Source organism: Acinonyx jubatus, chromosome A3 (assembly GCF_027475565.1).
Source record: "Acinonyx jubatus isolate Ajub_Pintada_27869175 chromosome A3, VMU_Ajub_asm_v1.0, whole genome shotgun sequence".
In the NCBI taxonomy this organism is placed as follows: domain Eukaryota; kingdom Metazoa; phylum Chordata; class Mammalia; order Carnivora; family Felidae; genus Acinonyx; species Acinonyx jubatus.
In genome coordinates, this window is record NC_069388.1 from 25,291,979 (window position 1) to 25,315,098 (window position 23,120).

The window sequence follows — 23,120 nt, forward strand, 5'->3', positions numbered from 1 at the left end:
GGGCCCTCCCTGTGTGCTGAGGAGTGGTGGGGGAAACCGAGGCAAGAGGAATCAGCCAAATTGCGCCCTGAACCAAGGCAGTGAGAACTGAATTAAATCCCCTCCTGTCCATCTGTAGGGTCCTCATATGTATCTGATATTTTTTTCACTCACTCATGACCTGAACCATCCTCCATCAGGTCATAGCTACAGCTGCCAGGTGCCCCTGGCCAGCCATCGAGGGAAGAAACACCCAGACCCTGAGGGAAGGTCTTTGTGGAGACTTGGCCCAACTGCAGGGAAATTGGAATCTTTTATTGAAAGTGTAAAGTATGCAGCGTGGAGTCTGGCATGGAGTCCAAAAGGCCTCAGTCCTCCAGGTGACCTCCTTCCCCCTGTGGGTGCTGACTGTAGGGCTAACCGTGGATGGGACTGTTTGCCCACAGGGCCAATGGCTGGTTCCTTTTTTGGGTGGGGGCATGTGGGAAGAGGGTTGCAGGACTGGGGAAGGACTGTCATAGGGGGCTGAAGGGACTCGGGGCCAGGGGCTGTGTTAGGCAGAGCCTTTTCAGGGCTGGTTCTGGCTTCTTCCAGGGCTTTGGCAGCATCTCTGCCTCTGTTGTTCAGGCACTCAGCACCAGAAGGTCCTTGGAGAACAGAAGAGAGAATCCAGTTAATGGATGAGATGACTTCTGCCTGCAGCCTAGTAGTCACCTGCCTTTGGATTGGGCAAGTCACATTTCTGGGAAGGAGCAGTTCTGAAGAGAGGAGACAATTGGGGGCAAGGGGCCTGAAGATCACCCTGGCCATGTCATTGGCTTGCCCTGTACAGGGGACCTTGGGCAAGACACTTCCCTCCCCACCCCTCATCTCTTTCTTCTCCCAAATAAGAGAAGCAGGCCTGGGCCTCTGTCCACACTCTCCCCAAATCCAATTTCCACAACTAAAAATATCTACAACAAAGTAAATGATAGGTTTAACCCACAGAACAAAATAAATACCCATGAGTCTGTACTGATATAAATTATTGGATCAATAAATAAATGGTGAGCAGGGATGGTTCTTCCTCGTAGGAGATTTCTACCTAATAAATGTGAAAGGAGTTATAGAGTCTCCATTGGGCAAACACCGCACTAATAACTGTTGCAGACAAGAACCATTAAAGAATGCTAAAATGAGTGGCAGAAAGCATGATGAGAAGTAGGATATTTGGGTCATCTCCAAGTATCTCCTTGTGAGATATTTATTAGTTACAATGGGAAAAATCGTAACTTAGCAGTGGGGAAACTGGCAGGAACCACCTTAACCACATGATCAAAGTCAATATCCCTGGGAAGAAGGCGTTGACATTGCGTGCCCCCGATACGGTGCACTGAGAAGGCACACAGCATCGCTTCAGTGGTGTTCTTGCCAAAAATACATAACCTCAATCTAATCATGAGAAAACATCTGTCAAATCCAAATTGTAGGGCACTCCACACAACGGGCCAGACTCATCAGAAATGTCAAGGTCATAAAACACAAGGGAAAATTTAGCAACTGTCACACACTGGAGGACACTGTCGCAGATTTGGACTGATGACCAAATGCAAAGTGGGATCCTGGATCCTAAGCCAGACAAAGGACATCAGTGGGAAAACTGTCAAGGAAGGCCTGTAGATCAGTTAATAGTTTTGTATCAGTGTGAACTTCCTGGTTTTGATCATTATACTCTGGGTATAAAAGATGGCAACATTAGGGGAAACTGAGTGAAGAGTGTTCTAGTGCTCTGTGTACTATTTTTTCAACTCTTCTGTAAGTCTAAAATTGTTTGAAAATGAAAAACTAGGGGCGCCTTGGTGGCTCAGTTGTTAAGCATCTGACTTTGGCTCAGGTCATGATCTCACAGTTGGTGAGTTCAAGTCCCACATCGGGTGAGCTCAAGCCCTGCTTTGGGTGAACATGAGCCCACTTCAGGTAAAAGATGAACCCTGCTTCGGGTGATCCCTGCTTCTCTCTCTCTCTCTCTCTCTCTCTCTCTCTCTCTCTCTCCCCTTCTGGGATTCTTCCTCTCTCTGCCCCTTGCTCACTTGCGCCCTCTCTCTCTCTCTCAACAACAAAAAAAGAAAATGAAAAATTAAAATACATGGCTAGACCCATATAATAATAACAAGAAGAAAGAGGAAGAGGAAGAAGAGGAAGAAGGAGGAGAAGAGAAGGAGAAGAATTAGCTACTATTTACAGAGGTTGTATGAGACCAAGACTGGACTGGGTCTTTAAATCGGTGGTTCTGCTACTAGGAATTTATCCAAGGGATACAGGAGTGCTTATTCTTAGGGGCACATGCACCCCAATGTTTACAACAGCACTTTCAACAATGGCCAAATTATGGAAAGAGCCTAAATGTCCATCAACTGACGAATGGATAAAGAAGATGTGGTTTATATATACAATGGAATACTACTGGGCAATGAGAAAGAATGAAATCCTGCCATTTGCAGCAACATGGATGCAACTGGAAGGTATTATGCTAAGTGAAATAAGTCAGTCAGAGAAAGATAGATATCATATGTTTTCACTCATATGTGGATCTTGAGAAACTTAACAGAAGACCATGGGGGAAAGGAAGGGGGAAAAATAGTTACAAACAGAGAGGGAGGGAGACAACTCATAAGAGACTCTTAACTACAGAGAACAAATTGAGGGGGGATGGGGGGATGGGGGAGAGGGGAAAGTGGGGGATGGGCATTGAGGAGGGCACTTGTTGGGACGAGCACTGGGTGTCGTATGTAAGTGATGAACCACAGGAATCTACCCCAAAAGCCAAGAGCATTCTTTACACAGAGTATGTTAGCCAATTTGACAATAAATTATATTAAAAAAATAAAAAATAAAATGTTTATGCACAAAAAATAAATAACTCAGTGGTTCTATACCTTTCAGAACCAACACTCCATTTTACATTTTATTACAGGTATTTGTGTTATCTCTCTTATTATTCTTTTTTTCTCTTTTATTATTCTGCAATAAAATTCATAACCTATATAAGCTACTTACATCCCTTACTAGAATATAAAGAAGAAATAAAAGGTAAGTAGTTTATAATGAAATAATATGTATTTTGATGTGAAATACTCAAGCATGATTATCCAGGAAATAAAAAATCATCCCCAGTAATTTAAAAAGGGCTCTCAGGTTGGGGAGGGGGCTTGCAATACAGCCCCCGTGGAGAATCACTGGTTGGCGCCATCTCCGTTATTTCAGTGCAAAACCTACTTCTCAGGAGCTGGCTGACCTCGGGCAGGTGGCCTACCCTTTCTGACCCTCAGGTCCTACATCTATGACATGAGGGCAAACAGCAGCCAGGGTTGTGCTAGGGCCCAAATGCGTACGAACTAGTGCATGGGACACAGGATGTGCTTGGGAAATGGCATATGATGATGATGGTGACGGTGATGATAAATTTGTGCCAATCCCATCCGTATTTCCTAACCCCCCTTTAAAAGTGAAGAGTGGTTAACACTAAGATGCTGTATCTTGGGGCGCCTGGGTGGCTTAGTCGGTTAAGCGTCTGACTGTAGATTTCAGCTCAGGTCAGGATTTCACGGTCGTGAGAGCCTGCTCAAGATTCTCTCTCCCTCTCCCTCTGCCCCTCACCCCTGCTCACATGCAGGCGCTCTAAATAAATAAATAAATAAAATGCTGTATCTCATTTAATTTCTCATCACAAACCCTATGAGAGGGGCATTACCGTTCCCATTTTCAGATGAGGAAACTGAGGCTCAGGGTAGCACCGAGGCCCTCCAGGAGCTCAAGAGATGGGACCAGGACACGTACCACTGAGGACCATCCCAGCGCCTACATCTGACCTCTGTCCGCACTGCCCCTTCAAGGTCACTGCCCGCCTCCTTTGACTGCTCCCCTGAGGTGGTGGTGGGAGCCATCCCTGCCTGGGCTGAGACCCGAGCCCGGTAGGTGTGTGAGGAGCTGGGCTCTCTGCACGCTGCTGGAGGCGGTGTGGACGGGGCCATCTTTTGAAAAGGAAATGGTTGTTCTGGGGGAAAAGCCCATTCTTTCCATTTCTGGGAGTGTGTTCTGAGGAGTGTACTGAATCCCAGACCCAGAAACACCTTTTTGCACCAGGATCTTTATTACAATGGGGACACTGAGGATGATGGACACTTCTAGATTCCTCACTGTATGCCAGGGGCTGTTTAAGGCACTTTACACGTAGAATCTCACTTTATTCTAAAAGTAGCCTTATAGTTAGGTACTATGGTTAGCCCCTTTTTACAGAGGAGAAAACAGGCTCAGAGAAGTTAAGTAACTTATCTGGGGTCTCCCAGCAGGATACTGGCAGAGGCAGGATTTGACCCCAGGCTGTTGGGTTCTAGCATCCTCATTCTTTAATGCCTGTGCCCTACTGATCAAAATTGTGTTTAAAAATAAAACTCCAGAAAGACTGGGATGAAAATAGTGAAATGCTCTAAATGTTCATTTCTAGGTTGCAAATATGTCTAAGAGGATAAACAGGTGTTTGTTTAATCTTTTCTGTGTTTTCCAAATTGCAGATAATGAGCATATGTGGTTTTTATAGTGCAAAAAGACCCTCTGCATTTGAATTTCAAGGCAACTGCCATGATTATAATTAGCAATTACTTCAGGAATATTTATCCAAAGGCCCATCTTCCCACTGGCTGGGCGAGCTTTGCAAGGGTCAGGGTTGTACATTTTGCTCACTGCTGTATTCCCAGCCCCTTGCACATTGTTTGGCACTCAGAAGGTGCTCAGTAAAAGTTTTTCCAACAAACTACATCACACTTCCACTTTGGGTGAGCCCCTTACTGCTCTGAGCCTCAGTATTCCCATCTGCGAGATGGGGGCGAGGACGTCTGCCATGAGGACGAAATGAGATGGTGGGTTGGAAAACTTTATTTAAGGGTTCTTAAGCTTGGTGTCTTGTTCCCCCAGCCCCGCCCTTTGAGGAAACAGACCTCTCTTGCCCCACCCTTCACCTCCCTTCTCTTCCTCCTCCCAATTCCTGGGCATGGAGCCGAGAGCGAAAAAAGCTCTTCCTCCCTTACCTCCAAGACGTCGATGTCTGCATTGCTGAAATCGATGTTGAGGATTTTGGGGAGAGGGACGCCAGAGCCCAGCACGGCTGTGAAAAGAGACAACAACAAAACGGTCAGGCACAGTCAGCGTGGCTAAGAGGTGTCAGCCACACAGGAGGCTACCAATATTTTCAAGGAAACCAGCCATTTCTCCTCTGTCTCTAGGCCTTTGTCCTTGTAGATGCTCCCACCCAGAGCACACTCCCTCACCCTTGCCTGCCTGCCAGGCTCTGAGCCTTCCCCGGGACTGTTTGGATGTCATGCCCTCTAAGAGATTTCCTCCACCCCAGGCCAAGGAACCTTGGGCTCCTGCCTCTCCCTCGAACTGCCCCTCCCCCCACCATTATTGAAATCACAGAATGTTAATTCTCTGCTTCCACATCTGTCACCTCTACCCGTCTTGTGAGTTTCTTGCAGGCAAGGACTGTGTCCCCGGTGTCACCCAGCCCTGGGCTGGGCACAGAGGAGTGGACAGATGTTTGCTGAATGGAGGTATGGAAGGATACACATGGGGCCCCAACAAGTGACTGCCATGGGATGTGCTGTTTGCTTTTAGATTGGCAGAACTGAAGTAGATTCATACTGATTCATGTTCTGGGAAGGAAGGAAGGAAGGAAGGAAGGAAGGAAGGAAGGAAGGAGAGAAGGAAGGAAGGAAGGAGAGAAGGAAGGAAGGAGAGAAGGAAGGAAGGAAGGGAGGAAGGAAGGGAGGAGAGAAGGAAGGAAAGAAGGGAGGAGAGAAGAAAGGAAGGGAGGAAGGAAGGAAGGAAAGAAGAAAGGAAGGAAGGGAGGAAGGAAGGGAAGAGAGAAAGAAGGAAGGAGAGAAGGAAGGAAGGAAAGGAAGAAGGAAGGAAGGGAGGAGATAAGGAAGGAAGGAGAGAAGGAAAGAAGGAGGAGAGAAGGAAGGAAGGAAGGAGAGAAGGAAGGAAGGAAGGGAGGAAAGAACGTAAGAAGGAAGAGAGGGATGAAAAGACAAGTGAAGGAATCTGGATTAAATGAAGTCAAACAGATTTTCTGCCTCCAGCAGGACTTTTCAGAGAGCAAGGGACATTGTAAACCTACCCCAGAGTAGTATATTCAGAATTTCCCAAACTTGCTTGGCGCCACGGAACCCTTTCCTTAAGAGTATCTTATGGGATGGATTTTTTCACAGAACCCACTTTGAGAATCCTGGCTCTTGTCCAATCTCTCACTTTTGAGAATGGCAAATTGCATTACAGCGAGACCAAGGGGCCTGCTGCCCAGTTCACACCACCTCTTAGTGACCAAGCCAGGTGAGAGTCTCCACCTTTTGCCTCACAGGTCAGCCCAGCCCAGCCTAGCTCCTGACGTCGTCCTCTCCCGCTGGCGAACGTGCCTGGCCTTGGTGGCCAGGGCTTTTCTGTGATTGAGATTTGGCCTCCTCTGGTGACAGTTTTTGGGGTAAAGGTCCATCTGACATCAAGAGCACCCCCAACGAATCCTCACTGGTAGAGCTCACAGCAGCCCCTCTCTGTCCTCTTCTCCATGATGCAGAAGCAGGGAGAGGGAGGGTGCGGCCAGACCGGCGGAGGCCTTGGGGGCGAGGTTTCCAGTTAAAATGGGGTTCAGCTACCCCAGCCTCCAGTGGCCCTGCAGGTCAGGTGGCTTCCTGATAACATCCTTGAGGCACCACAGAGAGGGGGAATCATGCTCAGTCCCTTCTTTTTATGAAGTTGGGCAAGAAGACCCTCTCATGATAACGTGGCTGCCTAGGGGGCGGATTCTGGGTTAGGATTCTGGGGAGATCAGTAAGAGCAACTTTAGCTTTATCTGTACTGACGAAACTTTCTACAACAATAATGTATTCACACTGTCTCTGCATGTAAAATTAAATATGTGATATCAAAGATAAAAAAAACCACAAAACACAAAACACAAAAACAAAAATCAATCAGGGACATAACAATGTCAATATACCTAATAATACTAAACTATATACCTAAAAATGGTTAGGGAAGGTAAATCTCACATTATGGGTATTTTACCACGATTAAAAATAAACCTCAAAGATATCAGGAAATATTTTAGGCCATATTTTTTTTTAATAGAGAAAAAAGAGTTTAATAGGAAATATAACAGGGGTCGAGATTAACTGCCTCTGGGAGGTGAGATTTTACCTTTTATTTATTTTTTATTTATTTAAAAAAATTTTTTTAACGTTTATTTATTTTTGAGACAGAGAGAGACAGAGCATGAACAGGGGAGGGGCAGAGAGAGAAGGAAACAGGCTCCAGGCTCTGAGCTGTCAGCACAGAGCCTGACGTGGGGCTCGAACTCACGGACCGTGAGATCATGACCTGAGCCGAAGGTGGACACTTAACCGACCAAGCCACCCAGGCGTCTCGGGATTTTACCTTTTAAACTGTTCAGGACTTTCTAAAACTTACACACATATAATTTTCATGTGTGATCAGAATTTTACATGGATAATCAGAAAAATCAGCCAAATAAGTGAAGAAGAAGGAAAGGGAGGAGGAAGAGGAGGAGGAGGGGGAAGAGAAGGAGGAGGAGAAGGAGAGAAAAAGGAGGAGAAGGAGGAGAAGGAGAGAAGAAGGCGGCAGAAGCAGCAAATATGGAAGTTGATGCACCCTTGGGGCAATATTTGCGCTCAGAGGGTTAGATAAATAAGCTTAGAATGAAGCTCTCAGGAATACGGTTGAAGTAGAATGGCTGTGTGTCAAACATGCCCGACGAACCAGCAGCCACCAGGTCCCCAAGCCACCCCCCACCCCCGTGGAGGCACAGGCACCACTCTCACCGTTCATGGCGGGCAGAAACGCCAGGTCGAAGATCTTCCCCACCAGCACCTCCAAGAGGCCAACCTGCAGGGGAAGGACGAGAACTCAACCCAGGCATTGGTTCGCTCAGATCCCCGGGGGCCCCTTGAGGCCCTGCCCTGTGGCCGGAAGGTGCAGAGCTGCTCTGGGAGAATCTGGGAGCTGCCGTGACTTTAGAACCACCTAGGTGGACAGCCGCAAGGCACATCTGTGCACCTGCTCTCGGTGTAGTTGGGGAGACTGAGGCCCAGAGCAGGGCAAGCGCCGGCCCCAGGCTCATGGTGAGGCAGGGACTGGGGGAGGCCCGGAGCACTGGTCTACCGTGGCTCGCTCTGCAGCCACCCTGGTGTCATGGAAGGCCCTCGGGCTGTGTAGCCAACACTCTGGGGTTCCATCCCAGCTGAGTCTCCGTGGGCCTCTGAGAAGTCTCTCTCACCTCTCTGACCCTCAGTTTCCTCAGCTGTAAAATGGGCCAGCAAGCCCAGCCTGCAAGGATGCGGCGAGGATCACAGGCAGATCAGGTAAAATACCTAGCCTTGAGACTTCTCATGTGCGCACGCTCTTGACTTCTCTAAGCCCTGGTTTCCACAGCTGAAGATAGGAGTGAATACTCCTTTCTCGTACAGCGGTTGTAGAAGCCGAATGTAAACTCCTCCGTGTAAAGTCCCCGCCTGGCTGTAGAACCGCATGGTGCAGCCGCGACAAGAGCACGGGACTTTCATCCCAGCGCTGTGACCTTGGGCAAGCCCCCCAGCTTCTCTGCATTGGGCTGCCTTATCTGGAAAATGGGCTGATAGCTCTACCCAAATCATAAGTTTGTTGTGAGGATTAAACGAGAGAAATTTGGTTAAAAAAAAAAAAAAAAAGAAGCTTAATTTGGTGCCAGTCTCTGTGGCCCCAGAAATAAATAGTCTCTAATTTCACACTGTGCGAGCTTCTTTTCTTCTCGGAGTCCAGAGATGCCAGTTCTGGTCCCAGCTGCCCCAGGCAGCTGTGAGGCACGTCGCTGCCCAGCCCTGGGCCCCAGCTTCTCCATCTATAAAATGCGGCTGGTGACACCAGCAACATGGGTTGTGGAGGCTGGGGGTGGAAAAACCCAAAAATAGGCAACACAGTAAGTATTTGACTCTCTCTGTGCACATGGAAGTCTCACCACGACTGTTCTAGAAAGCAAACATCTGTTGTCAATTTGTAAAAGAGAAGAGGGGCATTTCTGGAGACTCTTGGTGGTGTGGGGGGACCCAAGAATAAACAGATGAAACGGGACCCACCCCTAGAATCTGAGCTTCTCCAGTTAGAAAGGCAGAATTTCAGAACGTGGTGGTAAAGGTGTGGTTAGAAACATATCCGGAACTGTTTGCTTTACAGATGAGGAAACTGAGGCTCGGAGTGGGTTGGTATTGCTGAAAGTCACATAGGAGTCAGTGGCAAAGCCAAGCCTCCAGATCCAGAAAGGAAGGGGTCCTGGGACGTGGCTGTCCCTACCGCCCCCCCGCTTCAGAGCAGAGGGATTTGGGCCAGGTTGCCTCCATGGGAGCAGGTGGTTTAAAATGGGACAGCCTTGGGGCGCCTGGGTGGCTCAGTCGGTTGGGCGTCCGACTTCGACTCAGGTCATGATCTCGCGGTTCATGAGTTCGAGCCCTGTGTCGGGCTCTGTGCTGACACTCGGAGCCTGGAGCCTGCTTCGGAATCTGTGTCTCCCTCTCTCTACCCCTCCCCACTGGTGCTCTCTCTCTCTCTCTCTTTCTCAAAAATAAAAAATAAAAACCATTAAAATGGGACAGCCTCATTGGCAGAGTTGGAGCTGTGAGTCTGTACTCTGCCCCTCACTGGCTTTGGGGGCCTCAGTTTCCCCACCTGTAAAGGAGGCCTCGCAGAGATGGTGCCAATGTTTTGGAATTCACAGACTCCCTCGGCCCCAGCTAGCCACGTGGGGACACCGTTCCCAGAATATCTTGCCCTTGAGCTTGCGCTTAGTACTTACATCAAAGTTGCCTACGTTTGAGGTTCTGAGGTTGAGGTGAGTCCTGCCAATAAAGCAAACGACCTGTTAGAAGTGGTGATTGCCTGAGAATCATAAGGGGTTATATTCCCATAAACTATCGAAAGCCCCTCCGCGAACATCCTCACAAAGACCTTGCTTGACCCGGGGGGCAGTCAGTAAGAACGACGTTGATCTCCGCGTATTGAGCACCAACTATGTATTAGACATGACGCGGAGGCTTTTATACTCTACACAGGAGCCCCTTAGCGGAGGTTTTGTTTTCCGTGGTCTCAGTGACCCGCACTCAGCTGCAGTCTGGAAGAGATGATCCCCCTTCTGGTGTGCTGCCGGAAGGTCAGTGGTAGCCTAATGCTACATCACAGTGCCTACATCATTCACCCGGCTTCATTCATCTCGGCACCTAGGCATTTTATCGTCTCGCATCATCACCAGAAGGCGGGTGAGTACAGCACAGTATTTTGAGAAAGAGAGACGTAAATTTTATTATGGGGTGTTGTTATAATTGTCCTCTTTTATTATGGTTGTTGTTAATCTCTTACCGGGCCTAGTTTATAAATGGAACGTTATCACAGGTACATTTGTACAGGAAGACCCAGACCCAGTAGAGGTGGGGTTTGGTACCGTCTACACTTTCAGGCATCTGCTGGGGGTCTTGGAACGTATCCCCTGCGGATAAGGAGGGACTGTCTGTACATAAAGCTCAAATCATAACTGTGACCCCTACTGGCTGTATGTCCTTGGCCAAAGTACTTACCCTCTCTATGCCTCAGTTTCCTCGTCTGCAAAGTGAGTGGCTGCAAGGACCAAAGGAATCATCCAAGTCAAGCCCGTGCCTGGTACATAAGTGCGTGCTGTGCACACATAAGCAATCATCCCTACCTCGCTGGATCCTTCCGGCAACCTTGTCTGGGAGTAACCTGAGGCTCCCGGGGTAACTGGCCATGGCCACAGAGCTCAGAGGGGAGAGCCCAGGACTCTGCCCTGAGGTGCGATTTTGGCTGCTGGGCTATTCTGAGGAGGGAGGCTCAAGGCCTGGGTTTGAGGTCCCTGTCTGTGCTGTGAGAGTCTCAGTCTCACTGCACTTGAATCTTACCTGCAAACCCACAGCCCTACCTGCGGCCAGACCAGACTCACCCATGGGGCAAAGCCATTGGGGCCGTAGGGCATCCAGCAGGACAGAAACCAGTGTTTTACTGCCGACTTCCACTCCCTTCCCTCCTTTTCCCTCAGCCCCTCCATCCACAACACCGCAGCTTTTTCCTGACCTTTAAAGTTTGCCTGCACTGCTCTGGTTGCCCCGAAGCCCCCACTGGCCCCTTCTCATCATCCAGGACTTAGGTTGGGCATCACCTCCTTAGAAACTCTTGGATGGCTCTGAGTCATGTCTTATTTTGAGTAATTCCCATTGTTGGGCTTGATCAACTGTCATAAGAAGAAAAAGTGATAATGAACGAGGCACACGCTGACAATTTTACACACAGTCTCACTTATCTTGAAGTGGGAATGAGAATAGTACTTACTGCCATAGGCTGAGGTCAAGAATGAAATGAACTGACACACATTCAGGGCTTAGCTGAATGCCTGGCACGTAGTGTTATTATGAGTCCTATGAGGTAGGGACTATTATCCCCATTTTCAGATGAGAAAGCTGAGTTTCAGAGAGGCAAAGTCACTTGGCCTCTGTCACACAGCCTGTCAGTGGTCACGTTAGGATCTGAGCTCATATGGCCTGGCTCCAAAGCCTGCACTTGTAACCACGCAGCTCCAGCTCAGACAGACCTGGGCTGGCCCAGAGCCCCTCTCTGGACCTGCTGTGTGGGTCTGAGTAAGGCAACCTGCCTCTTTAAGCCCTAGTTGTCTCCTCTTTAAGATGGGAGATTCCGCAGGGCCATTGCAAGGCTGAACAAGAGAATGCACATAAATACCTAGTGCAAAGCCTGGCCCATCATCATCACGGCCGTCATTATTATTATTGATATGGTAGTTGTTGTCGGCAGTAGGTTCCTTCTAGCAAGCTCACGGCATCACCCCCACTGCCCAGCTCGCGCCAGCGGCCTTGGCGGTCACAGCCCATTTTCACCTTTGCAGCCTCTTGGATTTACCCAGCTCTGACAGCCATGCTGGGGGACCTCTGGTGACCTCCCAGATGTCCCTTCAGGAGCTGGCACCAGGCACAGCAGCACCAAGGAGGCCCTTCTGAGCAGGAGGGGCCCGAGTCTGCAACCCCCTTACTTGTCCAGCTTGGCGTCGATCATCAGCTTATCCCCCTCCACGGAAAACATGGCCAAGAGTTCTGTGTCCTGGAGGAAAGAGGGATGAGAACGAAGTGTCGCCACTGGGAGCGCTCTGTGCACCAGGCGCTGGCTGGGCGCTGCGTCAGCACTCAGCGTAACACAGGCTGTTCCCCGAGGTTTTGGCCAAACCTCCTTTTATGGTCCGGCCGAGGCCCCAGTAACGTTCACTCGGCCAGATGAAAAAGAAGGTGTGAGAGTGATCCAGGCAGTGGGAAGGGTATGTGCCAAAGCCCTGGGGCAGGAAAGAGGATGGCGTTAGATGGAAGAGAGAAAGCCGGAGAGCAAGGAGGTAAGAGGGCTGCAGGAGACTGAGTGGGAAGGGGCCAGATCGGGCAGGGCCAGAAAAATCAAGGCTGCATCCTGGAGGCACTGGAGAGCCATGGCAGGACTCTGAGCTGGATCATACAGACATTTAGGCTATTGATGGAAAAATTTCCACACAGCAGGGGCTGATCAACAGGGGACTGAATCAGGCACAGCCATGTCCACTCCCTGGGTGAGAACCAGCCCTTTGAATCTGACATCTGATGATGCCCAGAAAGGACCCCCAGTACACCATGGCTTGGCATGGTCTAGCTGAGAATACCCACTTCCCGGATTAGAAGTGGCTCATTTGGTCTTGAGCCCTGGGAGGAAAGACTGAGAAGACATAGCAGATGGGGCAGAACCCTAAGTGTCTGAATCGTAAGCTTTAACCACCAAGGGGGAAATGGCACTTAACACAGCACATTGCTTCAACAAATAGGTGCTTTACTGAGCACCTACTATGTGTAGCACTCTGTGGCTAGGCTGAGGATGCTGTAGTGAATAAGACAAATTACATCTCTGTCCAGAAATAAACTAACAAATGCATTTTATAGTGTCAGGTTAAGGCTACAAACCAAGTAACGCAAGAGGCAGAGAGAGAGAGAGAGAGAGAGAGACGCATCCAAGCTCACATAGCTAAAAGTGCTAAAGGTTGAATTTGAATCAGATCATCTGGCCCCAAGTTGGGCTTATAGTCACTACGGTTGGTTTTGTGGGGATCTGAGGGGGTCTGGGGACTCCGGAAGACCACTCGGCGCCCCCCCCCCCGCCCCCACTGATACTCACCACATCGATGAGGCAGATGGTGGTCTCAACGTCATTGGGCTGGGAGACCATGACCTCGGAGGTGGCGAACACCCTCACCAGTGCCTTGTCCTTCTGCAGCGTCACTGAAGGCGGGTTCGGTACCTGGATCCTGATGGTGAGTGGGCGGGACTCGGGGTACTGCTGGAACACCTTGCGGGGGGGACACCAGGCCAGAGTGAGTTGGGCCCTGGGTAGCGGGGTCAGCAGCCAACTCTAAACACACGGCACAGGGTGTCACCCTGGGCACCTGCAGCAATGCCCGAGCCCTGCATGCACGTGAGGGCTCTCACCTGCTGCCGCGTTTGGGGAGGGGGCTGCCCTCTCCGAGCCCCTCACAGGGCGTCGCTACGAGAATTAAATGTGGGAGTGCTGGCAAAGCCTCGAGCTCAATGTCCGATGCATGGAAATGCTCAGAATTTGCGACTGAGCAAGATGGGTTTGTCCGGACATTCACGATTGCATCGAATCATTACAAATCCATAGGGTATTATTTTCTCCGTGTGACAGAGTTAAAAAACTGAGGTTCAAACAAATTGTCCAAAGTCAGCAGGCGAGCTGAGATGGCAGCCCAGGGCTGTGTCACTCAGAAGCCCAGGGCCCATCTCCCCTCTTGCTGCCTCTGGACACCCCACCTGGAATGAGACAGTTTGTATTTTGGGGCACCTCACAGTGAAAACTCAGAGCAAGGCACAGCCTACCTGGGTTTGCAGGGGTCTCTGGAGCCCCCCAGGTGGGAGGAATCTGAGCCTGTTTGCTGTGAATGGACTCCCCAAAAGCTAATGAGTTAAAGGGGCGGTTCATCAAAAAGTTCCCATATGTGCTGAATTACTGCTTTAGCAAAAACTTTATTTTAAGGAACATTCTTCTTTCTTCTTTCTTTTTTTTTTTAAAAAGACTTTAATCTCTACACCCAGCGTGGGGCTCACATTCATGACCCCCAAGATGAAGAGTTGCATGGTCTTCTGACTGAGCCAGCCAGATGCCCCGAAGGAGCACTTTTCTTAAATATACTAAATGGGGGCGCCTGGGTGGCTCAGTCGGTTACGTGCCCGACTTCAGCTCAGGTCATGATCTCGTGGTTTGTGAGTTCGAGCCCCACGTCGGGCTCTGGGCTGACGGCTTGGAGCCTGGAGCCTGCTTCGGATTCTGTGTCTCCCTCTCTCTCTGCCCCTCCCCCACTCACGCTCTGTCTCTTTCTCCTTCAAAACTAAATATTAAAAAATTTTTTTTAAATATATATTAAAAGAATTTAACTATATGGGAAAAACTACAAAGTTACTTTAAAAAGAAATCCATGTAAATGGAAACTTTTCCACAGGCAATGCAGCAGTGTGGATCCTGGAACTAAGAAGATTCTACTCATGTTCTTGAACACATTGTCAAGGTGAAGTTCTTTTATTTATTCTTACTTATTTTTAAAAAATTTTTGTAAAGTTTATTTATTTATTTTGAGAGAGCACAAGCGGGGGAGGAGCAGACAGAGAGGGAGGGAGAGAGAATCCCAAGCAGGCTCCATGCTTTCAGCACAGAGCCTGAGGCAGGGCTCAAACTCACGAACGGAGAGATCATGACCTGAGCCAAAATCAAGAGTCAGATGCTTAATTAACCGCATTCGACTGAGCCGCCCAGGCGCCCCAAGGTGAAATTCTTTTAAACAAACTCTTGATCTGTTGGTGAATCTAGTAGATTTAGCCAAATGACCACTGAGCGAATTCACCCTTTGGCAAATTGGCTTTCAACAAATCAATAATTTGGTAACTGGCTTTTCACAAGGGGATTTTGGGGATACCTGGAGGAGCCAACCCCAACATACATGGTCTCCAATAATTAGCAACACCTTCCTTCACACGGACGCGGAGAGGTTACCTCAAACTCTCCCCACAGCAGCAGGAGACCCAGGATGCACACCCCAGCTCTGATTAAGCCTGGATCTCCGGGGGACACTCTCCCGTGTCTAGCCTGAATTTCCGCTGCTGCAGACCCAGAGTCCCATTTCAAGGTCTGAGTCTTTGTGCCAGCACAGCCTTTGCCATGTTGTGTGACTTCTCTGAGCCTCTGTTTCCCTGTCTGTGAAATGGATTGCTCCCCTTTTCCGGCTCCATGAATGAGGGGGATGATTAAAACCAAATAAAAGAGGGGATTCTTAAATTTTTTTCATAAACTGTAAAGTGCAGTGGACATAGAAGTGGTTCAGTAAATAAAAGGTCCATTTGATAGAACTCTACCTGCCCCTGGGACCTGCCGCTGTTTTTGACCTCAGATAATGGTGCTATGCCATTCAGCTTCCAACCGCATGAGGGCGATAGTGATCATTTGTTGACTTAGGTCTCCTTTCCTGCTTCTGAAGTCGAACCAGGAGCAGAACAGGTAGAAAAGAGATGAAAAATGTCTAAAATGGTCGTAGGTTACAGCAATCCGTTGTACCTGCATAGCGCTTACTGTGTAAGAAGCTCTCTCCTGCCAGGTGCAGGCTAACAGGTTTTGGACCAACGCTGGGACAAGAACTGGGATCGGAAAGGCCTTTGTTCCAACCGTATATAGCTAATAATCTGACAAGAGCACACTTGCCCTTTAAAAAAAAAAAAACAAAAAACGATTTTGTTATTATGAACAAGAACAATAATAGTGAACATTTATCAAATGCCTACTCTGTGCTTATGTTCAACTCCCAGGTTCACAGCCACATGGTGAAGTGGGCATTATTAGCCCCATTTCCCAGAGGAGAAAACAGAGGCTCAGAGAGACGTCATTTGCCTATGGTAGTATGGTTGAGACATGCTTAGCTGGAATTCAAGTTCATGTTTGCTCCAAAAATCTGGCTCCTCCCATCTGAGCCACCATGCACCTGCGCGTATCAGCATCTTTACGTGAACCATCACCTTCATCTCCTTCACTCTCCTAGACGAAGGTGTGGAGTAGGAGCTCGCATCCTTTTTTTACCGATGAGGAAGCCAAGGCTCAGAGATGTTAAGACTCTTGCCTGAAGACACACAGCGATGAAGTAGCCAGATGAGGATTAGAAAGGTGCAGACCAGTCCACTGCTACAGCTCAGGGTCTTTCCACCTCAACCCTCCATGCCCTCCTGGCATGGGGATTTGGACACCACACCTTTGTCAATGCACTCGGATCACCCCACCCTGGTTGTGGGTGTCTCCTCTTCTGACCCAGTTCCTGGGACACCTAGAAGGAGGGGAGGGCTGAAGACAAGGGGACGCGTCTGCTTTACGTACCTTGGGAATCAGAGCTCCCAGCGTGGACGTGGTGAGAGGAGGAAGTTCTTCAAACTGCAGGGCAAGAAGGGGCATGTGAGTCCCTGAGGCTGCAGGGACAGACAGGAGTTGCTAACACAGTGCTTAAACTCCTACACACCCTCAGGCAACCAGCAGGGGCATCTTCTTCCCTTCAAAGACCCCTTGGGAGGTCCTGCCTGTCCAATGGCAACCCACATACTGATCACGGCAGCCGTTTTGTGGTTAAGGGGACAGGGCCAGCCACTTAAGCTTACTATAGGCATGACTTTATGGGGCAGGAGGTAAGAAAAGACCTGACTCTTTCTCCTCTAGATGTAATTCTTAACTTTTTTTGTTGATTTATTTATTTATTTATTCATTCATTCAGAGAGAGAGAGAGAGAGAGAAAGAGGCAGAAAGAGAAGGAGAGAGAATCCTAAGCAGGCTCTGCCCGCCAGCTTGGAGCCCCACGTGGGCCTTGAACCCACAAATCGTGAGATCATGACCTGAGTCAAAACCGAGAGTCAGATGCTTAACCGACTGAGCCACCCAGGCGCGCCTAAATGTAATTCTTTATCAAAACAAGGTGAACATCGGTGAGTCCATGTGCATAACCCAGTGTCCACTAAATGCATAATTCTGCCATATCCAAAGATCTGCTTTTGAAAACCTCAAATACTAAAAAATGAAAAGTCAGTACCATTTGACAGAAAGAAATGGCAACTGTGAAAGTAAACGCAATAAAAATGAAACAGTGCCATTATATTCTCCATGGATCTTGTTGTCTGTGGAGGGCTTTGAGGGGGTGAGTCCTGTTCTCTCTGAGTTACAAAGAGGACACTTAAAAGTACAAGAGAGGATTAACTATATACTAGCACCAAATGGAGACTTCTTGGTGGAATCAAGATGGACGTAATTCATACGGTGGTTTTTTGGAGAATAACTTGTTCTTAGGAGACACACACAAATTTATGGAGTGGGATGTCATGTTTCTAAAAACTTAAATTGTTCAACAATAGCTGGCTAGGTTGCTGATAGATAGGTTAGATAGGTGGATGAATGGAATGATGGAAGGAAGGAAGGAAGGAAGGAAAGAAGGAAGGGAGGGTGGAAGGAAAGGAGGGAGGAAGGGAGGAAGGGAGGAAGGGAGGGAGGAAGGGAGGGAGGGAAGAGGGGAGGAAGGGAGGGAGGAAGGAAGCATGGATGAGTAGGTGGGAGGAAGGGAGGGAGGGAGGGAGGAAGGGAGGGAGGAGGAAGCACGGATGAGTAGGTGGGTAGATCAGTGGGTGAGCAGATGGATGGATCCGTAGACATGAAGCAAATATGGCAAAATATTAACTGGTGAATCTAGGTGAAGGATATTTGGGCACCGATTGTGCTATTTTGTAACTTTTCTGAAGGCTTGACATTTTTAAAAGAAAACGTTTGGAAAGAAAATCATTCTGGAGCACACCTTATTCTTATGTATCTTTTAGTTATTTAATACCAATGTTTACCAAGTAAAAGGATCCTAAGCATTTATATTGAGATACGTATGTAAGAATATACACTATGATTTTAAAGAAGGAGTGACATAAAATTAAATAGAACTGAATAGAGATCATCATCATATGATTTGATGTTCTTTAATGCCACGTCTACGAATCGCCTAAAATCATCTCAGTCACCGTGCTTTGGTAAACACTGACATAACCAATACATGCCCGTGAGTGGGAAATGAGTCAGGGGCGCACTATCTGCTTACTGTTCTCACTTGAAAGCAATTTGCCCAAGGCTGTGGGGACTAGACAGGACCAACGGGGAGCTGTTTGCTGCCCAGCCCAGCCCACCTCCGGATGGGACCATGACTCACCATGCCGTCGGTGATGTCGATATCCAGTGCCCCCTGCTTCTGCAGGAGGGCCAACACTGAGCCCAGGAAGTTGGCAGAAATGGCCAGTTGGGAGTTGGTGTTGTCGCCCATGGGGGGTAATTCTGGCATCTTTTGTCTGGGAGTCGTGGCTGGTCGCCCCAGTGGATAGTCAATGAGCTCTCCTCCAGCCTCCCCGACCAGAGTCTGGGGAAGCAGAGAGGAAAGGGGTCACAGGGAGGGTTCCAGGGAGATGAGCGGAGGAGGCTGAGACTGGGGTGACGTCCCGGCAGCCTTCCTCGATTAAACGCACTGGGTCTGAGTTACCCTTTCTTTTATGGTCCCTGGCTTTTCTTCGTTTGTGATGGCATGGAACCTCCTGCAGTTCTCACTTTATGACCACTTACAGCCATGAGCTATCGCCCTTTATTTTAAATACGTGTCCAACATGGATTCTTGCCCCTCCGCCCTGCCAAAAGGAGCTAATTACGTGTCCGCACAGTGCCCATGGCGTATCTACTCCCTGAAGACCAGACCCCTCTCCCTGCTCTACAGATGCTGTGTGGTCTGCCCGTGGGGACTTCTCCGCCTCGTTGAGATTCACTCCGTCCCTACTGCCCCTGGTCAGTCCCTGCCACCACCTCACTACTCCCACCGTGGCTCCTTCCCACATACTGTTCCCTGACCCACGCTCTTCTCTTATTATGGCCCACTCACTGGCAGGTCTCAGCTTACATGTCACTTCCTCCGGGAAGCCCTCCATGACCCCCCTGGATACAGCCTGACTCCTTGCTTTAGGCTCTGATATCCTGGGACCCTCTTGCACAGAACTGATGATCTTTAATTGTGTATTTATTTGAGTGACTCTTGGATGGCCTAGCCCCTCCAACGGATTGTAAGCTCCATTAAGGTAGAGGTCTTGCCTTGTTCATGGTGCACCCCCAGCCCCAGCACGGAGTCTGGCACACAGCAGGTAACTGACAAACACCTCTTGAATGACTACTGTTTGCGAATAGACTGGGGGGCACGTATATGTGTTCACACGTATCCTGTGTACGTGGCAGCGTGGGGTTCACCCGCAGTTCTGTAGCTGATAGAGCAGCGGGGGAAGCACCCATGTTGGTACAGGATGGGGGGGAAGAACGTGTGTGTGTGTCCCGTGCACAGGTAGGGGTCAGATTCAGTGGTGTGCTGGAACCCGCTCACGCTAGCTCGGAAGAGCAAAAGCTCCATGCATGTGATATAAAGTTAGTAGCTTGAAACTGGCCATGGTGGGAGTCTTTAGAGCATGGACATCAGCACGGAGGTCACCTTATTATGTCATACAGTGGCTGTGAAGACAGACGGAGTCAATCTACATTAAAGCACTTGGAACGTGCCTGCCACGCAGCGAACACTTGGTAAGTGTTGGCTGCGATTGTGTTTCCTGATGTGGCTTCTGGAAGGTCTTCAAGTAATCAGAAGAGGGTCCTGGTCCAACACTGCTTCCCAGACACTGAGTAGAAGCCCATGGGTCTGGTGCTCACACCCCTGCCTGCCTTCCCTTCCCTGAGGCCCCGGCACTCACGTTGAGGTCCAGCTCCAGGAATTCCCCGGTCACGAGCGGGAGGCTGGAGAAGGTATACTGAACACTTCCCAATATCCCCAGAGGAACCAGAGCTGCAGGAAAAGGTGGGGTCATAGGTAGCACCCTTCATCCTCCCAGATGCCTTCCCTTCTTATGCCCCAAGGAGGGCAGGGCAGCAAGGCTCCAGCTCCAGACAGCAGCATGAAAAGAACAAGAGTTCTGGGTTCAAATCCCACCTCTGCCTCTTCCTTGCTGTGTGACCTCAGGCAAGACACTGTGCCTCTCTGAACCTCAGTTTCTTCCTCTGTAAAATAGGTTTGTATAACTCCTTGGGCTATATTGTGGGGTCTGTGGGATTCTGGATATTGATAAGCTTTGTAAACTGTGGAGTACTGTGACCAGGGAGGAAGTTTTAAGGTTCCACAACGTGGTGCTTAGTTGAAGCTGGCACTTCCCTGACTGCTTATGACCAACAGCCCCATCTTCTGGGCTCTCCCTCCCTTGTTCCTGGCCACAAAAGGACAGAATTTCACCCATCTGCAAAAGCCATCCCCAAACTTCCTGGGACCCCAGAGAGACGGGAGCGCCACCCAAGAGGGCCGCCCTGTATGGCTATAGATACTGTGCACCTCACAAGTCAGGTGCCTCCGTTATGTTGCAGTTTATGTGAAAGGAGGTCCCTGCCATCCTGCTGTGCGTGAACCTCACAACCATACAGGGCAGGCTTGCCTCCAGGAATGTTCACTCAGAAATCGTGGACCACGGCTGGTATTGGAGCCTGGTTCTAGGGACCTGAACAGTATTCATGGTGTCTCCTGTTATTCACTCTCCAATCCCTCTGTGGGCTGAAGCCAGCCCCCCATATTAGAGTTGAGGAAACTGGAAGGAGTCTTTCCAAGTCCACATAGCTGTCAGGAAAGAGCCAGGGCTCTGACCAGCCTCACTGTCTCTGTCCAGAGACTTAGCCACTGGGCCAGGTGGGATGCTCCTCCCTCTGGGGGCATGTCTGGCGCCAAGAGGGAAGGCCAGGTAGCCTCTCTCCTGTGACATCAGCCACACCGCGCTCTAAGGGCCCGAGAGGGGCCTGGTGCCCCCACCACACTGGACCTTCCTCCCAGACATGCTATGCCCCCCGGCGCCTTCCCTGGCTGGGCCCAAATCAGGGCTGGAAGACCCTGGCTGAATGAAGCAAAACAGGAAGGACTTACAGTCCACGAGACCCAGCTGGTCGTTGACAAGACCCAGCACCACATCCACGATGGGGCAGAGCTGTGGGGGGAGAGATGGCATGAGGTTCTGGAGCCGGGGCTGGGCGCTGGGGCGCAGGGCGCAGGAATAGCAATGACAATAGCCGCGTTTACTGCCTGCGTGCTCTGTGCCTGGCACTGTCCTCCCCACAGCCCTGCGGGGAAGGCGCTCTCCTGATCCCCATTTTATAGATGGGAAAACCGAGATCAGAGAGGTGATAGGATTGTCACGTGGCTCGGAAGTGCCCGAGCTGGGATTCAAACCAGAACTGTGTGACTCTTAAGCTCCACTTCCTTATCCCGTCACTCATCTGTCCCTCCACATTCGTCAGGGTCCTCCCCAGACCTCTAAGAACAGGCCCCAGGCCTCTGGCTCCTCTGGGTCACCTGCACACCCACAGGGATGGAGGCTGGACTGCGCTCCCTCCGTCTGGGGAAAGTCTGTGCTCCTTGCTCCCCATCCCAGGATAGGTTCTTACCAAGTCAGGGAGGACGTTGGCCAAGACTCGGTTCACTAAGTTGTCCACGAGGTTGGGGAGGAGCCTGAGGAGAGAGGAGTGGGGGAGGAGGAGGGAGCTCACCAAGCTTGTCCACGCAGAGTCCCGAGCCAGGCCCTGGGCAGCGAGAACCCCTGAGTGCTGGAAAATTGTTCCGAAAGCCAGACAGACAATGTACATTCACCACAGACTGGCCGGACAGGCTGCCCAGGCAAATTGCTTGGCTTTTCATTCACTCATTCACTCATCCATCCATCCATCCATCCGTTTGTTCAACAGACACTCCTTGAACTCTGCACTGGGCTAGGCCCAGGCTGGGATGCTCCTGTGTGCAGAAGTCACTCCCTCCTGCTCATCTGCCCCTCTAGCGGGCTGCTTGCTGCAGGAAAACGAACATATTCCTCTGTCCAAGCACCCAGCACAGTACCTGGGGCACCGTACGTGCTCGATAAATGTGTGTGGAAGGGAGGGGAGGAGAAATACTGGCCGACAAAATGTGCTCATGGGGTCCACAGGAGAAAACGAGCTGTTGCTGTTGAAAGTCTGGGAGATGGGATTGGTTCTACAGACAAGGAAACAGCTCTGGAGAAGAGGTCCAAGTGCATCATCCAGCTGTAAACAAACCGTCCTAACCAGTTGGTTAAGGGGGGAAAGAGATCATAGTATTGATGCATAAGCAAGACACATGGACAGACAGACAGACTTGTAGGGCAAGGGTTTATTTCCCGAGGCCCCGCAGTGATGAGAAGGTGAGCGAAACATGGTCATCCTCACGCAGTGTCACCGATAGCTTGGCCCCTTAAAAATCCACCCTTCTGTCCCCACTGAACACTGCCCTGCCTGCACCCTCCCAGCTTGTGTCCAACGCTTGCCAGTTTGACAGAGCAAAGCATTTCTTGAGATCATGTCCTAATTAGAACATTTCTGTACACGTTTTGGTCTCCTTCTTAGGTGGATTCACAGCTTAAGGGACCTTGTGTTGGTTCCAGTGCTCTGTGGACGATAAGGCCCTTGAGAATTTATCCATGCATGGGTGCATGCGTGCGTGTGTGTGCATATGTGTGTGTGTGTGGGGGGGTAATTTGAATTTAACCTATGTCCATTCAGGGCACAGACTGTTGTCTCCTTCTGAGAAATGATCCAACAGATACATCGGCCCATGTTTAAAATGTACATAATTCACTGTAACCTATTCCTCAGAGCGGAAGATTAGGCAAATTGCAATGTCGCCACACCAGGGGACTGGACGAATACATGATGGCTCATCCGGACAACGGAATACCACACAGCTGTAAAAAGTTAAACAAAAAGGAAGCTCTCGATGTCCAAATACAGGAAAATCTCCAAATAGAGTAAATGAAAAAGTGCAAGGTGATGTTTATAGTATGTGTCCACTTGTGTTAAAAGGAGGGTGGGGAATGAGACTCTATGTTCATGTTTGCTTCATT

At 49.6% G+C, this 23,120-nt stretch overlaps 1 protein-coding gene across 1 annotated transcript in view; it reads right to left on the reverse strand.

Annotated features, from left to right (window-relative positions):
* Nucleotides 1-283: 283 nt before the first annotated feature.
* Nucleotides 284-23,120, reverse strand: part of BPIFB4 (BPI fold containing family B member 4) — a 28,391-nt gene continuing 5,554 nt past the window's right edge. The window contains exons 5-15 of the mRNA XM_053201379.1: nucleotides 21,655-21,718; nucleotides 21,137-21,197; nucleotides 19,929-20,020; nucleotides 18,365-18,568; nucleotides 16,513-16,566; nucleotides 13,261-13,431; nucleotides 12,107-12,174; nucleotides 9,854-9,896; nucleotides 7,851-7,914; nucleotides 5,043-5,119; nucleotides 284-626 (exon numbers count right to left, since the gene is read on the reverse strand). Coding sequence (XP_053057354.1) covers nucleotides 603-626; nucleotides 5,043-5,119; nucleotides 7,851-7,914; nucleotides 9,854-9,896; nucleotides 12,107-12,174; nucleotides 13,261-13,431; nucleotides 16,513-16,566; nucleotides 18,365-18,568; nucleotides 19,929-20,020; nucleotides 21,137-21,197; nucleotides 21,655-21,718 — 922 coding nt within the window. The 3' untranslated portion in view covers nucleotides 284-602. The remainder of the gene's footprint in view (nucleotides 627-5,042; nucleotides 5,120-7,850; nucleotides 7,915-9,853; nucleotides 9,897-12,106; nucleotides 12,175-13,260; nucleotides 13,432-16,512; nucleotides 16,567-18,364; nucleotides 18,569-19,928; nucleotides 20,021-21,136; nucleotides 21,198-21,654; nucleotides 21,719-23,120) is intronic.